The 22625-nt window shown below is 33.6% G+C and overlaps 1 protein-coding gene and 1 non-coding gene across 4 annotated transcripts in view; one reads left to right on the forward strand and one right to left on the reverse strand.

The window, feature by feature from the left end:
- LOC138700926 (farnesol dehydrogenase-like) overlaps positions 1–22625 on the forward strand; it is a 46119-nt gene that overhangs the window by 18011 nt on the left and 5483 nt on the right. The window contains exons 1-5 of one of the 3 annotated variants that reach the window (XM_069827357.1): positions 2771–2926; positions 5785–5932; positions 6968–7136; positions 18616–18745; positions 19278–19404. In XM_069827357.1, the coding sequence (XP_069683458.1) occupies positions 5801–5932; positions 6968–7136; positions 18616–18745; positions 19278–19404 (558 nt within the window). In that variant the 5' untranslated portion in view covers positions 2771–2926; positions 5785–5800. Of the gene's footprint in view, positions 1–2770; positions 2927–5784; positions 5933–6967; positions 7137–18615; positions 18746–19277; positions 19405–22625 lie in introns of those variants that run through there. The other 2 variants (XM_069827358.1, XM_069827359.1) reach the window with 2 other exon arrangements.
- Positions 13532–13615, reverse strand: TRNAR-GCG (transfer RNA arginine (anticodon GCG)). The gene has a single exon. It is a non-coding gene; the product is annotated as a tRNA-Arg (tRNA).

Below are 22625 nucleotides of genomic sequence, written 5' to 3' on the forward strand. Positions count from 1 at the left end.
TCACAGCAGTTCAGTCAGCTGCCTACAGTACAGTAGTTATACAGGTACAGCTATCGGAAGTATTTTTTTTTAATTTTCTTGGGTTATTTTAAGACGCTGTATCAACATCTAGGTTATTTAGCGTCTGAATGATATGAAGGTGATAATGCCGGTGAAATGAGTCCGGAGTCCAGCACCGAAAGTTACCCAGCATTTGCTCGTATTGGGTTGAGGGAAAACCCCGGAAAAACATCAACCAGGTAACTTGCCCCGACCGGGATTCGAACCCGGGCCACCTGGTTTCGCGACCAGACGCGCTGACCGTTACTCCACAGGTGTGAACTCGGAAGTGTTAAGTTGTGTTTTTCAAGATGCCTTATAAATTTTCGACTGCAGAATACGCCGATATTGTGTATGATTATGGTTTGTGCGATGGAAGTTCCTTGCGTGCCGTTGCTGAATATGAACGACGCTTTCCGAACAGAAGGGTACCATATCGAAGAGTATTTACTGTCTATGGGGTTGGATGAAAGACTTGGTATAGCAAAGGAAGGGGGAAATGAGAGAAGCGCTAATCGACCGTATTTTGGATGCGGCATAAAGACAGCCACGTGCAACTCTCCCGAGCGACCAGCGCGATTCATGCCCGAGCGCAACAATGCATTGAAGCAGAAGGAGGTACCTTTGAAAACGCGCGAAAACATCGACCCCGACTTCTAGAATATTAGGTATGTGTGTATACGTAAATATAAACTTTAAATTTGTCCGTTATCTGTCTCTAAATGCGAGTCAGTACAATGGAATCTCAGAAATTTTTGTGAAATCAAAGAGCCATATCTCCGTAACCGTTCGAAAACGGACCTATATTCATATGAACTTTTTCACTCAGAATGACTTCAGAATTCACATCCTACATTTTTTACCTTTCCTCGTGGATCACCCTGTATAACGCTGCATAGCAGGCGAGCTCACAAGATGTAAAATAATAGGATTTTACTCTTTGGTTTCTGATAACTAATGTAATATTGTCATAAGGAATAACCATACAAACAATTAACAATATTTAAATCTATTTACAATCACATTTTCTTTTATTTCACAAAGAAACCAAATAGAACAGTGTAAAATTCTTTGGTAATTTTCTAGAAGACGGGCAAAATCCAACACGGCTGACGAAAACTGCCAAAAACGTCCTGCCAACTATGAAGTTCAAATGCCACCAAACATCACAAAATCAAAGATGGAAGATCAATCATATGTTAATATTTTAAAAGAAGTACAAGCCCTTCAAGAAAATGAAAATATGTTTAAATTTTCATCTTCGATTTTGTTGGTGTTTGGTAGAATTCGAACTTTATAGTTGGCAGTACTTTTCTGGAAGTTCTGATCCGCACTTTACCCGCAAAAATCACTAAAACACGAAACAAAACATAATTCATCACCTTATCAAACAAAATTCAATCCTCATAGACGTCTTGAACGACAACCACTTCACTTCCATTATAATTATGGCACAAGTTCTAAACTTATTTTTCTTGAAGAAGAGGAATTCCCTGGGTGTCTAGAGTATGGAAATTTGTATGAATGTGAGTGTGATTGTGAGTGTGCCGGGTTGATATTAATTAACCAATCATCACAAATATAAAAATACATCAGGACTGTCGCTGGGCAGTAACCTAACACACGTTTCAGCGTCACATTGTTGACAAGTAACTCCATCTGTTAGCACAACCATAAAGCATCTAATAGATGCTATAGAGTTACCAACAATGAAAAAAAAAAGTTCTAAATTTAGACGACGCAGGCAACAAAGATCTAAACCAACAACATGTCGTACAGTAAACTTCGTATAATTAAACCATGTAGGCCTTTTACACAAAATGAAATTCTCTTCGAATACTTCTTACACCTTAACTTATACGGAAAATTCAGTAAATAATTTCTTTAGAATCACAGTTTTCTCCTTAACAATCGACACAATTCTTATTCACCAGCGAAAGAACTAAACCAAAATCAACACGAAATTTAATACTCTGTTCTATGTTACATCTTTCACAAATATCATAAAATGACAAACTTTCAATAGCTTTAGCCATAAGACACAATGTAACATCACTCACGTCAAACCACCAAGAACAAGTGACGTCATTATCCATTTAAAATTGACGAAAATTCTAGAACAAACGACATCTATAACCAATCAAATCGAAAAAAAAAAATCACGGCGACACCTAGTATAACATTCTGGGCTGGTACGAGGTTTATCTGTAGACACACGATCCTTAACGAAACCCCATAAAAAGAAATCCAGATCTGGAGACCGTGGCGGCCAAGTATATTTTAACTACGTCCATTCAACACTAAGAATTTCCCCATAACAACTCGCTGCTCATTTGTTACAGCAAACACGCATGGAATAGAAATGGCGCTTTCTGGTGGACACATCTATGACTAGATCGACTTCTAGAGGGTAAACGCGTAACCAAGTCAAGTGTACGACACCGAGAAAGGTTCTTGCTAGCAGAGATGTACAACACAGTAAAAAATCATAAAAATTAGTCAATTTTTCGAGTGATCTATTACTTATGACAGATCCTGTATGTTTAGACGTAAAATGTGTAAGTTGGCAACACTGTTACACAGACATGATCATCGTGATGTGTTGCACAAGTATTGCATAATTCCAGCCTCATCATGGTAGCTGATTTTACTCTTTAGATGTTGGTACCACATATGTGGGAAGTATCATCAAAACTTCAGTGTAGATGAAGTTGCTTTAGGACTATTTCCTGCATAAATTTCGTTGCTAGCTGAACCTTACTGGCAGTGTTACGTAATTGTGTACACAGAGATGTGGCTAATAAGATAAATGATGGGCCACTACGCAGTACAGATGTAGTGGGGCGTCGTTGCTCGAACAGTTGAGTGCCGGCAGCCGTGAACTTGGGTACGTTCCAAAAGTATTCAACGATTTACATTGTTGAGCATGTTCTATTTTACAGAAATGTGTGTCTGTTGTTGGGTTTTGGATTAGATGTAGCAGTGGTCTACAATTTATTACTTTCCTTCAAGGGAGACATAGAATTTATAATGTTCAGACACGGGCCAGAGGTCAGAAATAATATATTTTGTGTAGTTCAGCATTATACATAATAGTTATTTATGCTACGATCATGTAATGATAGCTATTAGACACGAGTGCCAAAGTCAGTTTCGACGCGTATGGAGCGAGCGCCATTTACTAAAACCGTAGAAAATGAAATTATTACCATAATACAATGGAAACATATTAATAATTTATTTATTTGTTTAATTTATTTGTTTATTTATTTAATACTTTATTTATTTATTACTTTATTTATTAGTTTATTTATTTATTACTTTTTTTATTTATTAGCTTATTTATTAGTTTATTTATTTATTTATTTATTTATTTATTTATTAGTTTATCTATTTATTTATTAGTTTATTTATTTATTTGTCTATTTATTTATTAGTTTACTTATTTATTAATTTAATAGTTTATTTATTTATTAGTTTATTTATTTATTACTTTATTTATTTATCAGTTTACTTATTTAATAGTTTACTTATTTATTAGTTTATTTATTTATTTGTTTACTTATTTATTAGTTTATTTATTTATTAGTTCATTTATTTATTAGTTCACTTATTTATTTATTACTTTACTTATTTATTAGTTCATTTATTTATTTATTACTTTACTTATTCATTAGTTTATTTATTTATTAGTTTACTTATTTATTAGTTTATTTATTTATTACTTTATTTATTTATTTATTAGTTTATTTATTTATTTATTAGTTTATGTATTTATTTATTAGTTTATTTATTTATTTATTAGTTTATTTATTTATTTATTTGTTTATTATTAGTTTATTAATTTATTACTTTATTTAATTATTTATTTATTAGTTTATTAATTAATTAATTAATTTATTTGTTTATTTATTAGTTTATTTATTTATTACTTTATTTATTTATTTATTAGTTTATTTATTTATTTGTTTATTCATTATTAGTTTACTTATTTATTAGTTTATTTATTTCTTTATTTATTTATCAGTTTACTTATTTATTAGTTTACTTATTTATTACTTTTTTTATTTACTAGTTAATTTATTTATTAGTTTATTTATTTATTTATTAGTTAATTTATTTATTAGTTCATTTATTTATTTAATTACTTTTACTTTACTTATTTATTAGTTTATTTATTTATTAGTTTACTTATTTATTAGTTCATTTATTTATTTATTTATTAGTTTATTTATTTATTTGTTTATTTATTTATTAGTTTACTTATTTATTAGTTTATTTATTTATTAGTTTTTTAGTTTATTTATTTATTTATTTATTAGTTTATTTATTTTATTTTATTATTTATTTACTTATTTATTTATTATTTATTTATTTGTTAGTTTATTAGTTTATTTATTTATTAGTTAATTAATTAATTTATTTTATTTATTTATTTGTTTATTTATTTATTAGTTTACTTATTTATTAGTTTATTTATTCATTTATTAGTTTATTTATTTATTAGTTTATTTATTTTATTTAATTACTTATTTACTTATTTATTTATTATTTATTTATTAGTTTATTTATTTATTAGTTGATTTATTTATTTTGTTTATTTATTTATTTAATCTGGCAGAGCTAAGGCCAGTGGGCCTATAGCAAGTAACAAAGTATACACATTCAAACTAAATGATATGTCAGTCTTCATTAAACTATGGTATTCACTTAACTTTAACCCTTGCTTTCTCCGTTTTTAATAAATGGCGCTTGGCCCACTATGGCTCTGAACCCTTCATATGAGAGTTACATACAACTGCTTTTCTACGACGGGTACGACGGGTAGTAAGGTTAGACGAAAATTAACTAATTCATTAAAAATTAAAATTAATGTTTACATACATACTTCTTTATATTGAAAATATGGTTTTAGATAGTGGGAAACAAAACGGTGACGTGACAGACAGTGGGAAACAAAAGAATGCAAGTGATTCTTATTTGCAGTTCCTATAGGTACGAAAATAAATAAATGAAATCACAGTTCCTTTTTGCAAGTTTTAACGTTAACTGAAATATAAAAATTATTGAGTAATGTCTGATCCGAGCAATTTTGATGAAATGGAAATAATGGAGGAAGCTGTAAAAGTGAGCAATATTTTATTATCTGAAAAATCAAAGAACTTACATGAAAAGGCATATGAGCAGTTCATTGATTGGGGTAGAATGAAAAATGTAAATGATATCTGGTCGAAGAAAAACAGTCTTTATTGTTAGTGAAAATCATGCTTAATATGCTACATTATTGCAGTTAAATGAAAGAAAAAAAATCAACTTTATTTCATTCATAACAAAGGAAATACACTGACGAAAGTTGATTTGTTTCAATTTTATTTTTATTCCCTTTTCAACCGTAAATGAAAATGGTCATTGTAAATGGTGTGATTTTTTAAATAATAACAAATAAATTCAAAATATTAACAACGAGCATTAAGAAAATGATTTGAAATAACAGTAACAACTACATTTAAACACTAAGTATATGAGTCAATTCTTATTTCCTTTTTAAATTTCTTGCTGTAAACGTTGTGGGTAAATAATTAAAAATAATGGTTAAGGCCTATAGTTACTTCGTGTTGAGAGAGAAGGGATTTGTTTAAATATATCTTTTTAAGAAAAGTTGTATCAGCAATCTAACTTTAAAAAATCCCATAAAATACATATTTATAGCTTAAAGAGATTTTGTTTGTCTCTGACCTCTTTCAGTAGCAATTGTTTCGCCATGGAGCGTTGGTCAGGTCGGGTTGCCGTGGTAACAGGAGCGAGTGGAGGAATTGGGGCTTCCATTGCTGCCGAACTAACCAAGAAAGGTCTCAAAGTCGTCGGTCTGGCGAGGAGATCTGAAAAAATAGAGGTGAGTTGTTAATTTCAATGTGAGTACCTCTAGGAGTTCAAAAATGTACTTCAAAATAACACATTAAATATAATTAATATTAATGGGACTATTACACTTTTACTACGTCATACTACTTTTGACCAATGAAACGGTACGAAAGGACGTCTTTCAACCAATCATGGCTGCTTTTTGCACAATTTTATCGCTTCCCTAGCATTTGTTTAATTTCATCGCTTCCCTAGCACTTGTTTTTTTTTTTAATCACTACTCTACCATTTGTTTCCTTGTTTGCCAACATTTCAAACTGAAAAGTCTTTACGGTACTATAAAACATGCTTTGCGATCGTAATTTGTTTCCCGCATAGATAGTCGACTGAAAATGGCGGCTCCATTCAAACGTTTTGGTGAAGCTAACATTAGTGAAATAAAATTTTAGTAAGTTAATTAATATCTATTTTATTGTATTAGAGTAGTCCTACTTTATTTCTTCTAATCTTTATAAACCTTCTTCTGTTTTTATCACCTCCCTACCATTTGTTTCTTCGTTTGTCAATATTTTAAACTGCAAATTCTTTAAGGTACTATAAAACATGCTTTGCGATGGTCATTTGTTTACCGCATAGACAGTCAACTGTAAATGGCGGCTCCGTTGAAAAGTTTTGGTGAAGCTAACATTAGTGAAATAGAATTTCAGTAAGTCAATTAATATTTTATTGTATTGGAGTACTTCGTTACTTCTAATCTTTATATACTTTCTTCTAATCGTGTAATAGTCAATTAAATCCCACTCGAGTTTTGATTTCCTCTAGATAAGTCAAAACCTCTTGTGAGATTACTGTTGGTAAAAAACGTTAAAAAAACTACACAAAGTTTCTCATTGCACACTTTATGTATTTCGCAATAATTCAATCCATTAATCTCTCATTTGTACTGAATTTGAGCTACTATCCACAGTGTTATGTAGGCCTACTGTGTAAAATATAAGAAGGCAACAAATATAAACATCAGTCAGTATTAATGGATTAATCTGAAAGTTGTCTTTATATATTTCAGGAGCTTTCCAAGAAACTTGGATCCGAAAAAGGCAAATTGTACGCAGTGAAATGTGACGTCAGTAAGGAAGCAGATGTCAAGGAAGCCTTCAAGTGGGTCAAGGACAACCTGGGGGGTGTCGACATTCTTGTCAACAACGCAGCTGTTGCTTACAAGAATTCCATCATAGGTAGGGAGGCATCTGCAGACCGATAGTAAAATAACAAAGAATTATGGAGGCAGTAATACCACAGTCTAGTATATACAGTCACGAAGCTTGAGTTGTGAGGGTGCTAGGAACAATAGACTGTGCCGGTACTATTTCGCATTGTCTGTGATGAGGCGATAGTAGCGATCCTAGTGGTTAGCAACTATCTGCGGATGCATATTTACTACGTATTGAGCTTCGTGACTATCTAGACCAGGCATGTCAATTGATGCCCACAGAAGCAAACGCGCGCTTTAGAGCCCAGGAGAGCCTGAGCGCTTTACAGCGGAAAGGAAAAAAGACAGACGAAAGAGGTAGTATATGCCGCTTGGTCGAGCTATATTCAGGGATGGCCTGCACTGATTCAATAGATAAAGGGAAGAGAACTTATTAAAACTGTATCCATGGTAATTTTTAGATTTGCCTGAGAAGTATAAGTGCATTATAAGAATGTAAGTTTTAATTTTAAAGCTCATTTTTCACAAGTTTCATTTTTTTTATTCAAAAGCAATATTTTCTCAACTTGTTTATAGAAAAGTGAAATTTTCAGATATAGGCCTATTTATTTAGTAGCCTTACAGAATGTTTTCGTAAATCCAATATACCGTATATACGTATTACTGAAGATAGTGTATTGGAAATTTTGAAAATATTCGCATGGAAATTGTTTGTAAGGAAATGAATTAACAAAGCAGCTACTGTTACATCATAAGCAAAAGATACGTGCCCATGTGTTGTAAAAATGTGAACTCTATAGCTTCAGCAGATTTCGAGAAAATAATTTAATATGCTGATGGTAGGAAGTTGCTCACAAATATCGCCTTAAAACTATATACGATAAGAGTTTTGTTATGTAATATTAGTTACACTTAAAACAGATACAGTACCTACGTAACTTTGCTTTGTACTGTAATATTGTTTTGATTAGTTTATTGATTACTTTTGTAAGGCTAAAGATGCCATCAATATAAATTCCAACTTATCATGTCATACTCAATCTCTTTCTTTGGAATATCACTTTCTTTATGAATGATGTGTTTCATCCACAGTATAATATTATACTACTATGCATTTTAAGTGAATATTCCTTCTTAACTCTCTATTATGTTATTAAGATTTAAAACACAAGTGCAATATTAAGAAATCAGTGTTAGTACTTTTGTTTTACAGACAATATAGATAATATTAAACAGAAAGAAGCCATATAAAAATAACGACATAAAATTTCACGTTCCGTTTGAAGTTTGTGCACCACTGTTTTCTTAATCAAACAGGTTGCTTATTCATATACACAACCCTTCCTCTTTCCATACTTAGCGCTTGCTGCCCGCGCACGACGTCAAGGTCAGAAAAATGCGCTTGCTTTGACATCACTGTGGTAATACTATCACATACGCAATCCAATGTTTTTGCGCAGGAATTCTACGGCGATGGATACAATAACAAAATCGTACGGAACCTGTCAGATTTCAATTGTTTCTTTAAAGAAACTCGACTTAATTCCGTAAAGATGTGGGTCGAAAAATATGGATATATGAGTTTAACTCGAACTAGATACGAATGGAACAAAGAACGAACTTCGTCTTGGTTCTCTGTGAGCAGACATCTTGTTTTCAGCCCAGGATGTGAGTTCCGTCTCTCAGTCGAGATTGGAGGTGCAGTGGGAAACGCGCATGACTTGCATTTTTTGCAGAGCTGCGATAGATTACGTGGCTAAAAAGAAAGACACGCTACGGCGCATGGCCAACACTGAACGAGTTTATATATAAATGCTCGTTTAACATGAGTTTAATATAGCAATTCCTTTGTTTGTTTTAGAACTTTGAGGGTGGAATTCATAGTCGTCACTTAAAAAATGAGTGAACCCTTAAGTAATAAGTGTTTGCTTATAATAAGGAAGCCCTTAAGTCAGTTCCGAATTCATAGACAACACTTATTTTCACGTAATGAGTGCTCACTTACAGCTGCCGGACATGACGTCATAGCAAAAGCTGACTCTCATTGAACTAATCGAAAGCAGCTCTGCATGTGGAGTTGCTATAGCAACGAGTTATCAATATTGTTGTACTGAATAAGTTATATACAGCAATAGTTTCTTGATATGTTAAATTCTAGTTGCGTGTTAGTTATAGTTATAATCAGATATCCTACTAATTGGAACACGTGTTCTGTAGTAAATAAATAAATAAATAAATAAATAAATAAATAAATAAATAAATAAGTACCGGTAAATAAATAAATAAATAAATAAATAAATAAATAAATAACGATCAATAGGGCTAAAGCAACAACTTCGAATTGATCTGAAAACGATATCGCTTCTTAAATTCCAGTTCACTATACATTTCCAGAGGATTCTCCATGTCTCTAATATACCTTTATGGGACACGTATATTTTCCTCATTTCGTTCAACAAACTCCACAAAATCCTCAAAATCATTCTCAGTATCCATTTTGAAAATGAGTGGTCACTTAAGGGTACAGATCAGCTCACTTAAGTAATCACTCATTATGTGAATGAGGGACAACTATGAATTAGAAATGAGTATAAGTAACCACTTAAGCGTTCCCTCATTTATAAGTGACGACTATGAATTCCGCCCTGAACATGTATTTATATTAGGCGATTGTCAAGATGGCCATGACTAGACCATGATAATCACGTGACACCGATTAGTGCCGAAGCCTGTCTTTCTCCTTAGCCACGGATAGATTAAAAATTACGTGACTCGAAAATGCTATGTCACGTCTGACGCATCATGACTCAGCTATTTCCCAGCTGCATGCGATGAGTTAATCTTATCTATCCTTCTCAGAGTTCATTCCATCCAATTGTTCCTCCGTAACTGTATGACAACAGTTATTAGACAACAGGACATATTAAACAGATGTACCACATGAAAAAAAAAAATATATATATATATATTTCGAAGAGTGTTTATAACCATACTGCTTACTTTGTAGCCTCTAATTTTCGGTAGACATGAGATAACCACACTCTCTCTTAACGTGAGCGTTTTTCTGCGTACCACCACAGTCTAGTATACGGGCTATTCCATATGAAATCGATCAGTAAAAAACCTCGCATTTTTTATACTCTAATTTTTTTCCTATTTATACAAGGTGCTGAGGACAGTGCATTTTCAAAAATATACTATCGAAAGTCAAACGGTTTTCATATTGTTGAGCGACAAATTTAGCGTATTTTATAAAAACAAGCCTCTTTCAGCGCTCAGAACTCTGGAACCATTTACTGCAGAACATTGAACGGGAGCTCATTTTGAAGCTGACATTTGGTAGGTTATGTTAAGAAGTAATCCTTATTTTTATTATATACAGGGAGACAGATAATCTGATTTTACTTACTTTTAGGCTTTTTGCCAATTTGTAAAAATGTAAAAAATATTGAGAAAGAACCTTGCATTATTAAGAGGGATTCGGCATTGTTTGCTTAGTGGTATGGCAATAAGTTTCGAGGGTATTAAGTACATTATTTTCACACGCCTAGACTTGAACGGCGCAGTACCGCACGCACTGGCCGAGAGCTGAAGATAAGCGAGCGTTGGGCGTCATTTTACTCCTGTGTTTATGAAAACCTGTGATAAAGCTAGCACAGCCATGACTGCTAGACGACACATCACGTGTTTATGTCTCCTGGCCTTGCTTACCTCGGCTAGCTCCCGCCTCACAGTCAGCTGGTTAGTTCACGCGCGTACTATTTATTTAATTTTTTTTATATATTTTCAATACTTTCTTGTCAACGTGCCATCAGTAAAAAAATATGTGTTTATTTGTACTTTCAATGCGGAATCTAAATATATATTTTTAAAATATTTTTTCCTTGGCAAAGGCGTCTTAATGAGGAAAAATCTAAATTTCTCCATTTCCATAAAAAGTAAGAAAATCTGTTTATATGTCAATATAAACTTTAATTTGTCAGCATCAAAATAAACCATGATTTTGATCATTGGGTGAAAGGGTTTCAGAGCTACAACATTTTAAAGTTGCCAATTTTATGAAAATACGATAAATTTAAATATTTTTAATGTAAACACTATGAAGTTGTGAGGCCTCAAACTTTGCACAAAGCATTGTATCACAGTTCTCTACGTACAACAAGAGTTTTATTGTATTTAGAGATTGTAAGGTCAATTTACTCTATATTTCGGTCGATTTGAGATGGAACAGCTCATATACAGTCACGAAGCTTGAGTTGTTGAGGTTGCTAGGAACAATAGACTGTGCAGGTATCATTTCGCATTGTCTGTAATGAGGCGATACTAGCGATCCTAGTGGTTAGCAACTATCTATGGATGCATATTTATTACATATTGAGCTTCGTGACTGTATATACTAGACTGTGGTACCACTCTAGAAAAATTGTAATACAAATTACAGCACTGCCCCTTACGGAGTTCCGTCGATGCCACCCGCAATGCATTCATTATTTAAAGGACTTATTTGTTCATTCATGACCCATGTTACGTTTCTACCACAACATTGATGAAATAGGCCTACAATGCACATACTATGTCTATGATGTTAACGGATCCATCCTCATTTGTTTTTACACTTTAAGAGGTTATGAGATTGCAGATTGTTTAGCAAAGAAAGGTACTAAAATATTACAAGTACCCTTTGAAAAGATATCGTATCACAGTGCAAAATTGTTCATACAAACAGAATTTCAAATCAAAATTCTAAAGACATTTCAAGAAAACAGTGATAGTAAATCTTGGTCTGTATTGTTTACTGAAAAGAACATATAGGGTGATTCAGACCACCCGTAACAGTCATTTATTTCGGAAACTAGTGCATGAAAATTTTCGAGACAAAAATATTTATAACTGAGCCACATGTGAACTTTCACTTGAGCTTGATTTCATCAATCAGTTCTAACAGGAAGTAGGATCAGTGGCGTATCACTTTAAAATTTCAAATTGGAGTCGGGTCAAATAAAGTACCATTTGATAGAGCTCTCCAAAACAAACAACTTTCATAGAAAACGTTTTTATCAATTATTATACTTTCAACTAGAGAACGTACAAAAAGACAATGTCATCAATATTGAGAGATGTTACAAGACGAAAATGTAAACAAGACAATTAATGTTGACATGTTACTGAAAGGCTTGACAATTGCATTGATTTTTAATAAATGTTCAAACTATCTGCCATTCTGAGCAGCACACACCCGTACTCTTCTTCTAACACTGTCAGTGACTCCTAATATTTCGGCGTGGTCAAGTGAATGGCAGAGTAGGAATTAATAAAAACGTTTCCTATGAAAGTTGTTTGTTTTGAAAAGCTCTATCAAATGGTACATTATTTGACCCGACTCTCGTTTGAAGTTTAAAAATGATACGCCACTGACCCTACTTCCTGTTAGAGCTGATTGATGAAATCAAGTTCTAGTGAAAGTTCGTATGTGGTTTAGTTATAAATATTTTTGTCTCGAAAGTTTTCATGCACTAGTTTCCGAAATAAATGACTTACGGGTGGTCCGAATTACCCATTGCTTTTTCGTACGTTTTCTCATTGAAAGAGTAGAAATTAATAAACACGTTTCCTATGAAAGTTGTTTGTTTTGAAAAGCTCTATCAAATGGTACATTATTTGACCCGACTCTCGTTTGAAGTTTAAAAATGATACGCCACTGACCCTACTTCCTGTTAGAGCTGATTGATGAAATCAAGTTCTAGTGAAAGTTCACATGTGGTTTAGTTATAAATATTTTTGTCTCGAAAATTTTCATGCACTAGTTTCCAAAATAAATAACTTACGGGTGGTCCGAATTACCCATTGCTTTTTCGTACGTTTTCTCATTGAAAGAGTAGGAATTAATAAAAACGTGTCCTATGAAAGATGTTTGTTTTGAAGAGCTCTATCAAATGGTACCCTATTTGACCCCGACTCCCATTTGAAATTTTAAAGTGATACGCTACTGATCCTACTTCCTGTCAGAGCTGATTGATGAAATCAAGCTCAAGTGAAAGTTCACATGTGGTTTAGTTATAAATATTTTTGCCTCGAAAATTTTCATGCACTAGTTTCCGAAATAAATGACTGTTACGAGTGGTCTGAATCACCCTGTATATATCTCTCGACATGATGCAATAGCGTCCACGCCTGTGGAGTAACGGTCAGCGCGTCTGGCTGCGAAACCAGGCGGTCCGGGTTCGAATCCCGGTCGGGGCAAGTTTTTTTTTATTGAGTTATTTTACGACGCCGTATCAACATCTAGGTTATTTAGCGTCTGAATGATATGAAGGTGATAATGCCAGTGAAATGAGTCCAGGGTCCAACACCGAAAGTTACCCAGCATTTGCTCGTATTGGGTTGAAGGAAAACCCCGGAAAAAACCTCAACCAGGTAACTTGCCCCGACCGGGATTCGAACCCGGGCCACCTGGTTTCGCAGCCAGACGCGCTGACCGTTACTCCACAGGTGTGGACTCGGGGCAAGTTACCTGGTTGAGGTTTTTTTTCCGGGGTTTTCCCTCAACCCAATACGAGCAAATGCTGGGTAACTTTCGGTGCTGGACCCCAGACTCATTTCACCGGCATTATCACCTTCATATCATTCAGACGCTAAATAACCTAGATGTTGATACAGCGTCGTAAAATAACCCAATAAAATAAAAAAAAAATGATGCAGTAGCAAAATTTCGGATGCTAACTGGCCACGACTGTTTAGCAACAAACCTGTTTAAAATTGAAATTTTTGGTTGACCGAAATGCATGCTGTGTAACCTAGAAAACTCTTCGAGGATCAAGAACATTTGCGAAAATGTCCAGCTTCGGCATCAAATCTTTTGGATTCGGATTCTAAATTATACTGGAAACCTAGTAGGCTAATGGAGAAATTCCAAGTGCCTGGGCAATAGATATTACTACCACAGTCTAGTATATACAGTCACGAAGCTTGAGGTGATTTTTTGCATTTCTCGCAATGCAATGCTCCTAGCGGTTAGCAACTGAGAGTACTAGGAACAATGGACTGTGCGATAGTAGCGATCCTGGTGCCTAGCAACTAGGGTTCAACTATTATTGGATGCATATTCCCTACGTATTGAGCTTCTGTATGTACTAGAATGTAAGTACTAGACTGTGCTGCTTCTACTAGAGGTTATATGCGTAGCAGCATTTCCTGAAACAAACCACCCAGCCATCCGGGGTGTCGTCTCTTTATCTAAGCAATTCCAACAATAAGATGACGTATTAATTAATAAATGAATAATGTATTTCGATGCATCTCTATTTCAGTGATTTATATCTTTATACAGAGTGATTTATATAGAACTGACACATTTCTTTCATTAATTGTTTCAAAACGAATTGTGCTAGCGACAACTTATTAATACCTGAAATGTAGAGGAATTTTGGGAGATTATTTACCTCTATAGCAAATGTTGAAAATGTCCTCCATCCTGCATAAGGCACAACTCAACACGTCCGTCGTTCCATGTTACTGGCCACTCGTTGGAGGACCCTGTTGTCAATAGCTTGATTCTCCTGTGTGATGTTGTGCTTCAGATCGTCCAATGTCTGGGGACGTGTGGCGTAAACCCTGTCTTTTAAGTAACCCCATAGAAAGAAGTCCGGCGTTGTCAAATCCGGAGATCTCGGTGGCCACAGGTTTCTGGAAATTATTCGGTCGTCAAAGAAACTTGCAATTAGTTCCATGGATTCATTTGATGTATGGAATGTAGCGCCATCTTGCTGAAAATATCCTTGACTCAGCTCTGCATCGTCCATTTGCTCAACAAACTCCATGAAAATCAGTCGGTACTCTGCAGTGTTCACAGTCTGGTTAAAAAAAATTGGTCCCACTATTCTCTGTGCGGATATTGCGCACCAAACTCAGATTTTGACCGGGTGCATAGGTGCTTCCTGGATGGCATGTGGATTTTCGATGGCCCAATGGCGTGAGTTCTGTGAGTTCACATAACCGGATAAATGGAACCATGCTTCATCTGTGAACCATGTGATGGACAATATGGCAGGATTTTGCACAATGAACGTCTGAAACCAACGACAATAATTCAATCTTTTATCCTTATCTGGTTCCTGTAGCTGATGAACAACCGTAACCCTATATGGCTTTAGGCTGCCAACAATAGGAATAAAACATAAACATCTGCGCATCTAGTGACAAGGAATCGAAACTCCAGAACATTCTGCTTAATTTGGTGCTAAAATTGGGTCATTGAATGAATTTCCAACGGAATAATTAAAGAAAGAAATGTGTCAGTTCTATATAAATCACTCTGTACAAGGAGGCCGTGTTAAAAACAGTTGCTGTCGATCTGTGATTGCGGTATCCATGAAATTATGTTTAACGTGTAGAAGCTTAACGACATATTCAACTTTAATTTGATGAAAATTATCAAGACTAATCGCACAAAAATGTGGGAAGTGAATAATAAATATGAGTACAACAACAAACATCTATACTAATAATAAATCTGTAGCCGAAATTTTTCTGGTAATTTTCGATTTTCCAAAAATAATTGGTCCTAACATATATAATTAACCACCCTGAAACAGAAAATTGCTTTTTTGAAATTTTTGTTTGTATGTCTGTCTGTCTGTCTGTATCTTTGTTACCTTTTCACGCGATAATGGCTGAACGGATTTCGATGAAAATTGGAATATAGATTAAGTTCGGTGTAACTTTGATTATAGGCTATATGGCATTCAAAATACATTATTTAAAAGGGGGGTTATAAGGGGGCCTGAATTAAATAAATCGAAATATCTCGCTTATTATTTATTTTTATGAAAAATGTTACATAACAAACATTTCTTTAAAAATCATTTCCGATAAGTTTTATTCTTTGAAAAATTTCGATAGGACTGATATTTAATGAGATAAATGAGTTTTAAAATTAAAATAACTGCCATCTAAGGCCGTGTAATGAATTAAAAAACAAATGACTTCGTCTATAAGGCGCCTTGGACAGCAACAATCGAAAGCTATGAAAGATAGTCTACAGATAATGTTTCTGCGTTTCTATGAAGTAATGTCGGAAGCTAAATTAACCGATTTGTATAATTAATTATTAATTCACCATTGGAAAGTGTAGTTTCTCTAGATGGACATAATGCTATAATGTTATCACAGTAACTCCTGAGTGAATCGAGGACAGGTAAGATTAAAATAGCTTCTTATGCACAGAAAACTTGATAGGCTATTCTGTATATTCGTTTCCTGTATTTCCTAAGCTAATTTTTATGACCAAATGAGTGGTCTCTGGATGAAAATGATCGCATTTTAATTTTTTAATTAAATTTAAATTAAGTAACATAATAAACGATTTATCCTTCTATCAAACACGAATGTTCCCTGGATCAAATGTCCTATTTTAATTATATAATTACTTTATATTTATTTCTAACGGGTGCAGCGGAGCGCACGGGTACGGCTAGTATATAATAAAATTCAACGAAGTCTACTTCTAAAGCACTTAACTGTACTACAGTATTGATTTCCGAATGAATCCAATTCTCTGTAATGACATATTACTAATCATTACAATTTCAAACAGTTCATTGACGTCCTATTGATGTGTGACGTGGCTAACGAGAAAGGCTTCGGCACGAATCGAAGTCACGTGATTTTCATGGTCTAGTCGTGGCCATCTTGACAATCGCCTAATATAAATACATGTTCAGAGTTCTAAAAAAACAAAAGAATAGCTATATTAAACTCATGTTAAATGTGCATTTATATATAAATTTTTTCAATGTTGGCCATGTCATGACTAAGATTGTGACGTAGCGCCATAGCTTGTCTTTCTCGTTAGCCACAGATGTGTGAATCGTTTCGACTATCAATTGCATTGTTGTCTGCAGACTAGGCCGCATGGAATGAGGAAGCGATTATGAAGTAGTTAACGAGAAGGCTCCGCCTTGTTAAATTTAAATGAGTGTTGTATCACTACAGAAATGAACAGATACATAACAATTTTATTTAAAATCCCAAATAACGTTACAATTCCAACCATGGTCACAATAACAATTTACCAACAAGATAAACGTTTCAAGCAATTATATGAATTCAATCAATTCCCTATCACTATTTTTTTATGTGGGCAGGTAATTTAAGAATTTTATACTTATTTACGTAACTCGGACAGAAAGTGATACCTTTGTGCATGAGTGAAACGTGTACAGAATTTCGAAATGAGTACGCGAAAGACACTTTCGTACCAGTTACGTACAATATTTTTTGGCACAACTACGCGAAAATTATAGGTATATATATTTTTTATTTAATTTTAAATTTAAATATACAGAATAAAGAATATAATTACAAAACAAACAAGAGAAATAGAAATAAAATAATACAAGCAATATAAAAAGAAGATACAGTAATATTAACAAAATTTGAGACCGAATGAGCAGCGCTCGTGCTCGGTCGTAGTTCAAATATAATATTAAAATAAAAAATAATAATAATATAAATAAATAAGTAAAATAAAATAGGAACTAAAATATAATTACAGCGGCAATGGAATTATATAATATAATATTAACACTAGAGAAGAATAATATCGCACGTGAAAAGTAGGACAATTTATATATATATATATATTTTTTTTTTCAAAATTATAGAATACAAATATAATATAGGTTGATTAATTCTTACACATAGGCTATAAATTTATTTAATCAAATTGTGAATTAACTTATTAAGTAAATCACAGACTATTGAGATTTTTGTAGGTTAGGAGTCATTAGTAGTCATGGCCTACTAATACTACACTACCTTCATAGTAGGTCTAGTTTTAACGTCATGACATTATTTGTTTATATTACCCTAGATCATATATGTAACAGATAACTCCTCGCTACGTTAAAATCGGCAGCACTTTGAAGAGAACAACCGCCAGGATCGCCACTCGTCCGCCGTAAACGAACACGAGATGGATGATATATGATTGATACAGATTAAATCTTTAAGTTAAGAATTTCATTTACACTGAATAATTTTATCGTGCAATTCGATATAATGTGACATATTATATAATTTTTTTTATTTATTTCATTTTTTATGTTAATGCAATTCAAATGGGAATTATGACGTGACTCCTGATGTAACAACTAGATGGCAGCGTAGTAAACCTGACAAAAGTTGTTAACCTGAAAGCCTATAAGCCCGACATATCTGTTACATATATGATCTAGGCTATTATTATGACAACTATGAGGTATTCGTACGAAAAAGTAACAATGTTTTATTTTCGTATGTGTACAGCAAAAAAGAACTTCCTAACCAATAATGTATTATGAAAAACAGCAGTTTCCACGTAGATGTGCCGAAAAGGTAATTTTGTAAGCAGTACAATAAATTCTGTATGTCATTTAAATTCAGTTACAATGATTCAAAATTACTACCGTTATTTGCTTTTGTTCAATAATCAGTGCACATATGTAACATATTAATATGTTTGTTAGATTCGTCCACTGATGAGCTGAAGAAGATGCTGGACCTGAACGTCCTGGGTTTGAGTATGTGCACCAAAGAGGCCCTGCAGCTGATGAAGGAGAAGGGTGTGGACGATGGACACATTATCCACATTAACAGGTACTTAATATCAGAAATTTTACAGAATACAAACACTACACTAGGTCAGAAATTAAAACTGCACATTCAAAAAATATTTAATATACAAGAAAATACTTCTTACTGCTCGGAGAGGAATAAATAAATTGTATGGATTCTGAAGATGGTGAACTATCACTAAAATATATGGATAAATTCAGTGTGACAAAGAATTCTGATGAAGAGATAGATGGACGATCATCCGGAAATTGGGTACCAAAATTGTTGAAGAGTAGCTGAGGCAGTACTTCTTTCAATTGCAGAGGTTCTCGACTTTTATTTCAACCTGTCAGTTTTGCTCATTTCAGTCTTCAACCGCCCCCTTAAGATCAGCTTATTTATATCAATTTAAGTAGTTTTTTAATTATTTTAAATTACATGTTGTGTAATTTTCTGCACATAAAACAAATTATACAAAATACGAAAGAAGGGTTAACATTTGAACATCCTCTCACCTGACTATGCTAAAAACCGCCAATCCTCTGATCAGCTGTTCAAATATTTTGTTACACAGCACGGCAGGTCATGCACCTCCAGGCGGGATATTCACCATGTATTGTGCAACAAAACACGCCGTGACAGCGTTAACCGAGGGTTTGCGACGTGAATTGGTGCAGCAAAAGTCCAAGATTCGAGTCACGGTGAGTGCAATTTATCCACCATCACAATCACGAGCTGTTGCTCTTTGTATTTAGAGTTTTTCCTTATGCTTTCGGTGTTACCATGGTAACCATAGGACTCAGAATAAAGAGTACATTATTCATTGGGCAATCAAATTAGTAATATGCGTTACAAGAGCGGTATCTTGAAGTTTTCATGTTCGAGGAAAAATTTGAAAAAGCGAAACGTAGTTGAGCTTTTTTAATTTCCGAGAATTGAAAGAAAACATACCGCTCGTGTATCGTACATTATTTTGTGCGAAGATCGTTTATTACATACCTGAAAGAGGAATTTCTAATTAGTTGCAATGAAATCTCCATCTTGGTTTCTGTTCAATGACAGCAAATTTGCAAAACAAACATATCTATCTTCAACATTGTTGCTTTAAAATGTTTTCTGTGTTTACTATACTCCAGCAGGCCGTGATATACTTCTGTCTTTTTTTTCCCCCAGTCTATAAATGCGAACTTAAAAGAAACGGTAAGGTTATGTAAATATTTATTTTTGATTTTAATATTTTAACAATATTATTTATATAACATATTGCAGTAATAACATGGCATCTGGAGTCTTGTTGATTTTTTCACGGCTTCCTTAATGTTACTTGTATCAGGAATGCAATAAGTTTCGTGGAGTAGTAGACTTTACTTAATTTTTACAAAAATTTAAAAGCAATAATTAACATTGCAGTTTAGGTGAAATTGCAGTGGTAAGTTTCCAATTTATATTATTACTATGTTAAACGTCTCTAAAAATAATATGTTAAAAGCCTAAAGCAGTAAAATGAATGTCGCGCTTAAGCGGTAAGAAGAGGGAAATTGTTATGTGTGTTACGTTGGGAATACTGAATGTGGTATTTCACACTTACCGCGTATTGGTTCTGTGCGGAAAACAAGCAAATACGCACGATCTCGCACAAAATAATATACACAATCACGAGCTGTTGCTCTTTGTATTTAGAGTTTTTCCTTGTGCTTTCGGTGTTACCATGGTAACCAAAGAACTCAGAATAATGAGTACATTATTCATTGGGCAATCAAATTAGTAATATACAGGATGAACTGTAATACAGTATCATTAATTTCAGGGGGTTATCCTTTGAGATATTTCAAACAAAAAATATAATAAAATTTTTCTTGTTTTTGGTTTCTTATAAAGATAAAAATTGTTTCATATGAAACATTTCGTAGCGTGTTTTCGGAAAGCCATTGATTTAATTCCCAATATGCTCAGTCAATTTAAGAGAGCAGTGTAAATGTGGCCGGGAGGAAAAAGGTCTTAAGTCAGTTTTTTGTGAAAATGAGATTTTTATATATTCTGAAAGCGGAAACAATTCTCTACAATCTGGTAAAACGGTTAAAGTCAAATAAGACTCCTGACTGGATTTACAGAGCGTTACCAAATGTCCTAAGTACGTTTTGAATCGAGCACACACAGAATAAAGGACTTAAGAATATTTAATACTTTATTCCTTACGAACCATCACATGTTTACTTTCCATGCTTCCCTATTAAAAAGGTCTAACTTGTATTTTAGCCATTTTATCACATACTGATGCCCTTTCCTTTTAATAATTTAAGCACCAGGGTAAACAGTCGTATAATTGTTTAAGACCCATTTTGCATTCCTAATAATTTACATTTCTCATTTATTTTGACATGAAAAAGGTCTTATGTTTAATAGTCCCTTCTACTCAGTTTCGGTTCTAGCCTTAAAAGGGCTTAAGTGAGGCTATTTTTGGAAATAATCAAGAAAATTGTTAAACGAGCAACAACACCTATTTTACAAGAAACAAAACAAGTAATATCCAGGAAAAACTCTATAATTGACACCAATTTCAATATTTCTACTGCTCCCCTGAAAATTATAAAATATTTACTTAAGACCTTTTTCCTCCCGGCTACAGGTCATTCAAAGACTTTTTGTTTTTGTCCTTAAATGTGCAGAAAATTCATCCGAAGAAATGTAACTTTCCGTTCTACAAAATAATTTCACAATGTTACACTTGTTCGGATCAAATTTCTGCACATTTACTTACTTAATTACTTACTTACTGGCTTTTAAGGAACCCGGAGGTTCATTGCCGCCCTCAAATAAGCCCTCCATCGGTCCCTATCCTGAGCAAGATTAATTCAGTCTCTATCATCATATCCCACCTCCCTCAAATCCATTTTAATATTATCTTCCCATCTACGTCTCGACCTCCCTAGAGGTCTTTTTTCCCCCCGGTATCCCAAATAACACTCTATATGCATTTCTGGATTCACCCATACGTGCTACATACCCTGCCCATCTCAAACGTCTGGATTTAATGTTCCTAATTATGTCAGGTGAAGAATACAATGCGTGCAGTTCTGCGTTGTGTAACTTTCTCCATTCTCCTGTAACTTCATCCCTCTTAGCTCCAAATAGTTTCCTAAGCACTTTATTCTCAAACACCCTTAACCTATGTTCCTCTCTTAAAGTGAGAGTCCAAGTTTCACAACCATACAGAACAACCGGTAACATAACTATTTTATAAATTCTTTCAGATTTTTTGACAGCAGACTGGATGATAAAAGCTTCTCAACCGAATAATAACAGGCATTTCCCATATTTATTCTGCGTTTAATTTCCTCCCGAGTGTCATTTATATTTGTTACTGTTGCTCCAAGATATTTGAACTTCTCCACCTCTTCAAAAGATAAATTTCCAATTTTTATATTTCCATTTCGTAGAATATTCTGGCCACGAGATATAATCATATACTTTGTCTTTTCAGGATTTACTTCCAAACCTATCTCTTTACTTGCTTCCAGGAAAATTCCCATAATTCTGCACATTTAAAGGATAAATCTAAAGTTCTTTCAATCGTTTATTATCAAAGTACATCTGAGCGTATTAAATTAACTGAGCGTATTGCGAATAAATTTAATTTCTTTCTCAAAAACACGCTATGAAATATTTAATATAAAACAATTTTTATCTCGAAAAGGAAGCGAAAATGAGCAAAACTGTATGAAAATTTTTCGTTTGAAATATCTTAAAGAATACGGTAACTCCCTGAAATTCATGACATTACTTATGGTTCATTCTGTAAAACCATAGAAGCCTAAAACGTGGAGACATGTTACTGAAGAAAATATCGACAGCATAACTTACTTTCCTATTTATAACGTTTAATAAAAATTGTTGATCTTAAAAGGTTCCCCTATGAGCCATC

Source organism: Periplaneta americana, chromosome 6 (genome assembly GCF_040183065.1).
Source record: "Periplaneta americana isolate PAMFEO1 chromosome 6, P.americana_PAMFEO1_priV1, whole genome shotgun sequence".
Lineage (NCBI taxonomy): Eukaryota > Metazoa > Arthropoda > Insecta > Blattodea > Blattidae > Periplaneta > Periplaneta americana.